Here is an 8646-nt window from a genome sequence, read left to right as displayed (position 1 = left end):
CAATCAGAGATTGGATCGCTTTGGTTTTTTCTTTCTTTTTTTGCACTGTCAGGCCCTGTCCCGGACTCTCTGCAGCGCTTCCCGGCTGCCAAATTCACATGCAATCTAGGGCTATGTGGGCCGCCGCTGGACAAGAGGTGCAAGAAGAGGTTCAGGGTGCGGATACATATTCGGCTTGTCCGGGTTCGGGTGATGTTTGTCCGGATTCAGAAGCTCCTGCATAGTATCAACGACGCGTCCATCATAGGGCCGTCGGCTGGGTTCATCTTGGGGTTCGTGGTGGCCTTCTACTTCCCGCACAAGTTCTTGTTCTGTGGGAGGCTTCAGCCCTATACCTTTCATATGTGTGGGTGACGGCGGGTACATGAGAGAATGCGCCAGCTGCCTTTGTTGGTCTATTCAGTGGTAAATATGTGGGCAACAAGTCGTGTGTGTGGTCACAAGAGTGAAGTACGTCTACATTCTGATGAATATTACGAATATCTCATGGTCCAATTAAATAATAAAAATTGTGAAACTTCTCATGTTGATGTGCGTTTATCTGATCTTGTACAATGGGCTGACAGGGATATGAATTTTACTGTGCGTTAGCTGCGGGCCTGATAGGAAAAACATTTGGCACACAGAAAAAATTTCTGTTTCTGGTAGTGTGTCCATGCTTTGCCCAATATCAAGTGTTTTTTAAATTGTAATTAACAAGTCCTGGTTTGATCCTGAATTAATCCAAGTGCCTACTAGGACCAGGAGAAGCACTGTCATTGCTCTTGACAAAGTCGTAGATGTCTCTCTCATATGTCTTTGTTTTTCTAGCCTCATAAATCGGTGATGCGATGCATCAGCGCAGAAAGTTCTACCACTATTTTCTCTTTGGTGTTGAGTTTCGTTGACTGCTTACTTGCTTGGAGTGGGATAGTGAGCTGGTCAATCTTTCTTCCTTGTGCTAGCTACTCACCCATTCAGTAGGACCTGGGAAATTAATTAGCTGAAGAAAAAGTCTGTGCTCCAGTGGAGGGGTTGCCCCTTTAAGAGCCGTGCCCCTTCAACTATGGCAGGTAGTGGCTTCTGCCTTGGATCTATCAACTGGTGAGTTTTCTGAAGCCCCTCATCTTGTGTATGAACTATTGCATGAAATCAACAAGGCAAGTAGTAAATTCCATGCCTTCCTCCAAAATATTTCTATGCTTTCCTTTTCTTTATCTTGTAATAAATTCATTTCGTAGGGATTCCAGTTATCTTCTATGCTCTTCTAGAATATCTTAGCTTTTGAAAATCAGCATGCGGTTGGATGATTAGGAGGTTATCCCGAGCCCACCAGGAATAATATCATAGATTTGAAAACTTGTACTCCCTCCGATCCTAAATATTTGTCTTTTTAGAGATTTCAACAAATGACTACATACGAAGCAAAATGAATGAATCTACACTCTAAAATATGTCTACATACATCTGTATGTTGTAGTCAATTTGAAATGTTTAGAAAGACAAATATTTGAAAAACGGAGGGAGTATGTCTCATTAAGATGGAATATTGTTTTAGCGGGAGTCGATGTTCCCGTCGACAACAAGACGCATGTGGTGACTTTTCGTCAATGAAGCTCCATGATTCTGGTCTTCAGTAGACGCTGCATGAGTGTGTGCTCCGTGTGTATGCGTTATGTTGTACTCTGTGTTTCTAAAAAAATTGCTCCCCCTCATTTTCTATAATGTTTTTTAGAAATTACCTTGCACCATATAATCGGACTCCTAACATAGTTAACTCCCTAAACCTGACTTTCTAAGACAATACAACACTAATTTCATTGGTACGTAAACCTGCTGACCTTGACCTGCCTGCCGGCCGGCCGGCCGCGACTGCATTTCCGTTGCCTTGGTACAATGTGCTGGCGTCTACAAGACTTCAGAAATTAACAGGAAAATTACTATATGCTCTATTAGAGCGATTCTCCGTTTTAAAGCGTTGCGCCCGTTCAATCATTGCAGGCGGTGGCTTCTTGGCTGCAACAACTGGTGAGTTATCCCAAACACCTCGTCTTGTCCCAGAATTAATACATGAAATCAAGAAAGCAAGTAAACATGTCTTATCATTTACTCCCTCCGTTCCAAATTACTCGGCGCTGAAATGGATGTATCTAGAGCTAAAATACATCTAGATACATCCATACGTGCGACAAGTAATTCAGAACAGAGGGAGTATCTTTCTGAAGGCTGCTTTGTAGTGTCTCCATGTCATGGCCTTGTTTACTTGAATCCGAGTTTGCAAGTGTTCTTCTTACACATGTTCTGGTCAGGTGGCGTTGGCGCTGGAATTAACAAGTTGCGGTTTTTGGCCCGGCAGAGTGATGTCTTAGGATACCAAGTTCCTCCTTTTGTTTCTCCTCTTGAACATCTCAACCTTGTGTTTTAGTACTGAACATGATTGTCCGGTGCCTGAAGTCTGTGCAACAATCAGTGATTGATCCCTCCGGCGTACTCAAATCCTCTTGGAACTTTGAAAATACCACCAAGGGTTACATATGCCGCTTTACTGGTGTAGACTGTTGGTACCCTGGCGAGAACAGGGTTCTCAGTTTACGTATTGGCAACCTAGGACTTGAAGGCCCATTTCCTCAAGGTCTACAGAATTGTTCAAGTGTGACCGACCTGGACCTGTCAAATAACAATTTTTCAGGACCAATCCCTCAGGACATTTCACGGCAGATGCCGTATCTGACATCTCTGGACCTTTCGTACAATAGCTTTTCGGGTTCAATCCCACAGAATATTTCAAATATGACATATCTGAATGTCCTCAACCTTCAGCATAACCAGCTCAGCGGTCAAATTCCACCACAATTCACTTTGCTTACTCGGTTAACTGCAATCAATGTCGCGGACAACTTGTTATCAGGGCCTATTCCTTCTTCACCATAGAACTTTTCGGCTTCGAGCTTTGCTGGTAACCAAGGGCTTTGTGGTGCACCGTTGGATGATTGTCCCCCCCTCGAGGAGGAGATGGAGACCGGTACGAATCAGGCTGCACAGGCTCAACGACCAGTCGAGCATCGGAGCGGCCGTCAGATTCGTCGTGGGGTTCGTGGCGGCCTTCTACTTCCCGCACTGCTTCGTCTGCTCTGAGAGGTTCCGTGCCTAAGTCGTCCGCATATGATTCTGAAACTTTGTCTGGCATAGCTTCCGGAGGCCAAATGAGCACTTCCGGCAGCAAATCTTTTTTAGCTTTGTTCCCTGCAGTAACGATTATCTTAATTCGCATGATAATGCATATGTCAACTCTTCTAGAAAGAGGCAAGGCATCAACTGGCCGTAATTATTTAGGTACCATGTTGACATTTCTAAAGGAACACAGTGAAACTCTACACTTCTGCAGTGCTTTTCTGCCCATTTCCATGCTTTGTCCTTCTTGAACGCATGCACACCTATCGTCTTTTTACTAGCAAGATGTCCCAAGAGAGTACTCCTGAAAGGCTTTGCCCACCAAGCTGGATACCTTTGCGTGTTCCGGTGAAAATTCTTCGGAGACCGAAGGCTCTTGACGCAGGGTTGGTCTCTCTGTCGTGTGCAGCTCACTTATTTCAGTTTCGTTTTCTGTTATTGTGGAGAGCCTGATGCTTCCTGACTGGTTTGTGTCCCGTGCTCATGATCCATCTATGCCGACGGCTTGTCAGCCAGGGATGCCAAGGATGTGCAGAATGTCCCACAAAAAAGTAGGATGTGCAGAATGAACTGGCAGGAGAATGCACCTGCTGCCTTTGTTGGTCTGTTCATCATTGGGTGGTAACAGTGTCGGAAAACAAATCATATGCGTGTCCAAAACGATGAGCTTGTGTACATTCTGGTGTGTATTGAAAATGTCTCCTGGATTCAAACAAGAAAACTTTGTGAAAATGGTTCCAGGGCTTGAGGGAACTGATGAGGATTAATGTGATCTTGTTCATGCTTTACTAAGCCCGGTATCAATGGGAAATGGTAACGTACAATTTTTGATCGATTTGATCCCTCCACTATTGATTAAGCTTTGTTTTAGTCCCCACTTTTCAAAACAAATAAATTTGAACCATAATTTGTGATAGCATATTTACTACCAACCTTACAAAAAGTGGTATGGCTGATCATGTGGCAGTGGTTACGCACTCATGACACTTTAATCATTTAAAATGAACGAATCGTGGAAATAAAAACAATTATAAAGAAGTTAGGGTGGAGTAAGAGAAAACATGAAGAAAACGTCAGAAATGTTCTAGAGAAGTTACAATAACATCTTAGAATTTGAAATCTGAACGAATAAATTAGGAGGTCTACTAGAGCTTACAAGATTCCCGCAAAAAAAGAACTTACAAGATTCAGAAGCATTCTCATAAAAGGATAATAAAAAACTCATGATCATTCACGCAAATCACCATATTCATGAGTTTACATGGTTGTTCCTCAATATTTCGCGAGTTGTCTCAAATTTCATGTCTTCCTCCAGAATATTTATATATTTTCGTTTTCTTTATCTTGTAAATAAATCCCTTTCGTAGGAATCCCAATTATTTTCTATGTTCTTCTAGCATATCTCTGCTTTCGAGAATCAACATGTGGTTGGATGATTAAGAGGCTACCCCTGGTCCACCAGGAATAAAATCTCAGATTTGAAAACATGTATGTCTCATTTAAGGCCCTGAATGGATTGTCATGTTCCCTTTGAATACATCTTCCCTTTGAATACATCTGTAAAAAATACAGGCCTCGGCTCATTGTCTGGCTTCCAGACGAAAATTGCTGAGCGGCCGGTAAGATACAATTGTAAAATAAACACCCTTGTAATTAGTTACCGGGAATCCAAGCGCGGCCTAAGACATAATATTACTTCAGTGGGAGTCGACATTACCGTCGACAACGAGACACATCTGGTGATTTTTCATCAACCTTGAAGCTCCGTCATTCTGGTCTTGAGTAGGCGCTGCAGAGTGTGTGCGCCATGCGTCGTCCTCCATGTTTCTAAAATGCATCCCCCCCATTTCTTAGAATGTTTTCTGGAAATCACCTTACACCATATGATTGAACTCCTAACATAGTTAACTCTCTAAACCTAGACCTTCTCTAAGCCAACACAACACTAATTTCCTTGTTAAATTACCTGCTTGCCGGCCGGCCGGCCGGCCGTGACTGAATTTCTGTTGCCTTGGTGCAATGTGCTCCCGTCAACAAGACTTTAGAATTTAGCAGGAAAAATAGTATGCCCTCTATTGGAGGGACTCTCCGTTTTAAACGCGTTGCTCCCGTTCAATCTTTGCAGGCGGTGGCCTCTGCTTTGGCTGCATCAACTGGTGAGTTTTCCGAAACACATCATCTTGTAGTACTTGAAATCAACAAAGCAAGTAAACATGTCTTCTTATTTTCCTTTTTGAAGGCTGCTTTGTAGTGTCTCCATGTATTGGTCTGGTTTATTTCAATCCGAGTTTATAAGCCACCTTTTTTCCCTCTTTATAGAGCTTGTTGAGATGTGCCCTCAGCGGAACCCTTCTGTACTTCGTGTGTGTTCGTGTGTGTGTTGACTTGTGTGTGTTGTGAACTTGGTTTGGACCTTGTGGCTGTGGTGGTTTGCTTTATCTATAAAGCGGGGCGAAAGCCTTTTTCGGTTAACTGTTCTTACACATGTTTTGGTCAGGTGGCGCCCGCATTGGAATTAACAAGTTGCAGCTTTTGGCCCGGCAGAGCCATGGCTGAGGATACCAAGTTCCTCCTTTTGTTTCTCCTCTTGAACAGCTCAACATTGTGTTTTTGTACTGAACATGATATCCAGTGTCTGAAGTCTGTGCAACAATCAGTGATTGATCCCTTGGGTGTACTCAAATCCTCTTGGAACTTCAGAAATAACACCGACGGTTACATATGCCGCTTTACTGGTGTGGTATGCTGGCACCCCGACGAAAACAGGGTTCTCTCTCTGCGACTCAGCAACCTAGGACTTGAAGGCCCATTTCCCCAAGGTCTTCAAAATTGCACAAGCATGAGTGGCTTGGACCTGTCGTCTAACAACTTTTCAGGATCCATTCCCTCTGGTATTGCACATCAGATACCGTATGTGACATCTCTGAATCCCTCATACAATAACTTTTCAAGTAAGTCCCAGAGAGTATGGCAAATTTGACATACCTGAACATGGTCAACCTTCAACATAACCAACTCGGAGGTCAAATTCCAGAGCACTTCAGCATGCTCGGTCGGTTAACCTCGTTCAATGTTGCAGACAATTTGCTATCAGGGCATATCCCCACTTTTGCACAGGACTTCTCACCTTTAAATTTTGCCGGTAACCGGGACCTTTGTGGTGCACCATTGGACGAGTGCCCCAGGAGTCGAAGATGGATGCTGGTACCAATCAAGCTACGCAGGATCAATGAAGAGTCTAGTATCGGAGCGACTGTCGGGTTTGTCCTAGGGTTCATGGTGGCCTTCTACTTCCACTTGTACTGCTGTGAGAGGCTCCTTTCTTATGTCTTCCGCACATGATCCACATGTTCTGGAACTTTTGTCTGTCATGAACTACCAGGGGCCAAATTAGCACTTTGAAATAAAATTTTAGGTTGGTTTCTCTTTCTGCATGAATAACTGAGCTTTTTTTCACCAGATATGTAACTTATATTAGCAAGTGTGGTTGCTTTGGTTGTAATGCATATTTCAACTCTTCTAGAACTTTGTTGTTTCCAGCCTTCTCCCTGCTTATGATCAGTATATGCCAACCATCAACTGGATCTTAAAAAAACTCTTCTAGAATGATTATTTCAACCTTTAGCATGATTAACTTGTAGAACGATTTACTAGCCGTTTCTGAGGACAAAGACCTTTTTATGATGGCGTCTACATGGCTGAGCATACAGCCAGGGAGGTTTTCTCCCTCCATGGATGGCGGTGTGATCTCCGTATAGGATCTGCCCCACCCTAGACTGGATTGATTTATTTCTATTGCAAAACTATGTTTATTTTTTGGTCGTTTGGACTTGTTGGCTATGTATATCATGTTATGCAGAGTCCGACCATTTTTTAGATACGATTGTATCACCTTGATAAATCAATTCAATGAAATGTCCTTTATCAAAGGAAAAAACTAGCCTTTTCTATGATTCGATAAGCTAGATCGCTTGGCGCCGCCGCTCCCTCCTCCACCACCTGAGCCGCATTAGCTCCTCCTCTGAGATGATGCCCTTGTTGTTTTTATTCTTTTAGGGCTTGTTGAGCCGGACCCTTAGCAGAACCTTATTGTACTTTGTGTTGTGCTACCTGTGTGCGCGTGTGTGTTTGTGGACTTATGTTGTACCTTGTGGCCGTGGTGGTTTGCTTTATTTATAAAGCGGGGTAAGAGCAACTCCAACGGCCCGACCCAAATGGACGGCGATTTCGTCCACTTTTTGTCCGTTTGGGTCGGCCAGACGAACATGGATGTCCGCTTCCGCATTTGGGTCGGCGCGTGCGCCCAACGCTGACCTGAACCTATTTTTGACGGTGCAAAAAAATAATGAACGCATGCATATTAAAAAAGAGAAACATCATTAATTAAACATTAAAGCCGGCCACGAAGGACGGGGAGAGTCCACGCGTCCACGTTTGCATTTAAAAAAATAAAAACAACCTAAAATACGAGGTGGCGCGCTGCCCTAGGCATCCTCGTCGTCGTCCTCGGGGTCCGTGAGGTCGATGAGCGTCGGCGCCGGCCCGGCCCAGGCGAACGCCGTGTTCCAGAGCGTCGTCATGTCGGGCTGTGCCTGTTGGGGATCATAGCAGAAATTTAAAATTTTCTACGCATCACCAAGATCAATCTATGGAGTAATCTAGCAACGAGGGGAAGGGGAGTGCATCTACATATCCTTGTAGATCGCTAAGCGGAAGCGTTGCAAGAACGTGGATGAAGGAGTCGTACTCGTAGCGATTCAGATCGCGGTTGATTCCGATCTAAGCACCGAACCATGGCGCCTCCGCGCTCAACACATGTGCAGCCCGGTGACGTCTCCCACGCCTTGATCCAGCAAGGGAAGAAGGAGAGGTTGGGGAAGACTCTGTCCAGCAGCAGCACGACGGCGTGGTGGTGGTGGAGGAGCGCGGAACTCCAGCAGGGCTTCGCCAAGCACTACGAGAGACGAGGAGGGAGAGAGGTAGGGCTGCGCCAAGAGGGAGATGATCTCGTGTATCTTGCAGCCCCCAATACCTCAAGTATATATAGGGGAAGGGGAGGGGCTGCGCCAAGCACTACGAGAGACGAGGAGGGAGAGAGGTAGGGTTGCGCCAAGAGGGAGATGATCTCGTGTATCTTGCAGCCTCCAATACCTCAAGTATATATAGGGGAAGGGGAGGGGCTGCGCCCCCATCTAGGGTTCCCTCCCTAGGGGTGGCAGCAGCCCCAAAACCCATCTAGGGTTGCGGCCAAGGGGGAGAGAGGGGGGCGCACCTAGGGTGGGCCTTAAGGTCCATCTGCCCTAGGGTTTGCCCCCTCCCCTCTAGGAGGCTCCTTGGGCCTTAGTGGGAGGCGCCCCAACCCATCTAGGGGCTGGTTCCTTCCCACTATTGGCCCATGTAGGCCTCCGGGGCTGGTGGCCCCACCTGGTGGACCCCCAGACCCCTCCGGTGGTCCCGGTACACTATCGGTGATGCCCGGAACACTTCTGGAGGCCA

The 8646-nt window shown here is 45.5% G+C and overlaps 1 protein-coding gene and 1 pseudogene across 1 annotated transcript; both read left to right on the top strand.

The window, feature by feature from the left end:
* Positions 1-1072: 1072 nt before the first annotated feature.
* Positions 1073-3378, top strand: LOC119269897 (probably inactive leucine-rich repeat receptor-like protein kinase At5g48380). The gene has a single exon (XM_037551828.1). It carries the CDS (start codon positions 2413-2415, stop codon positions 2908-2910), a length of 498 nt encoding a protein of 165 aa, XP_037407725.1. The 5' UTR covers positions 1073-2412; the 3' UTR covers positions 2911-3378.
* Positions 3379-5697: 2319 nt separating this feature from the next.
* Positions 5698-6527, top strand: LOC119272495 (annotated as a pseudogene).
* Positions 6528-8646: the final 2119 nt, after the last annotated feature.

Source organism: Triticum dicoccoides, chromosome 3A (assembly GCF_002162155.2).
Source record: "Triticum dicoccoides isolate Atlit2015 ecotype Zavitan chromosome 3A, WEW_v2.0, whole genome shotgun sequence".
Classification (NCBI taxonomy): domain Eukaryota; kingdom Viridiplantae; phylum Streptophyta; class Magnoliopsida; order Poales; family Poaceae; genus Triticum; species Triticum dicoccoides.
Note: the sequence above shows the minus strand (reverse complement) of the source record. Positions and strands in the feature narration are given on the sequence as shown.

Coding starts and splice junctions, on each gene's coding strand:
- LOC119269897 (XM_037551828.1), top strand. CDS start 2,413: ATGATTGTCCGGTGCCTGAAGTCTGTGCAACAATCAGTGATTGATCCC.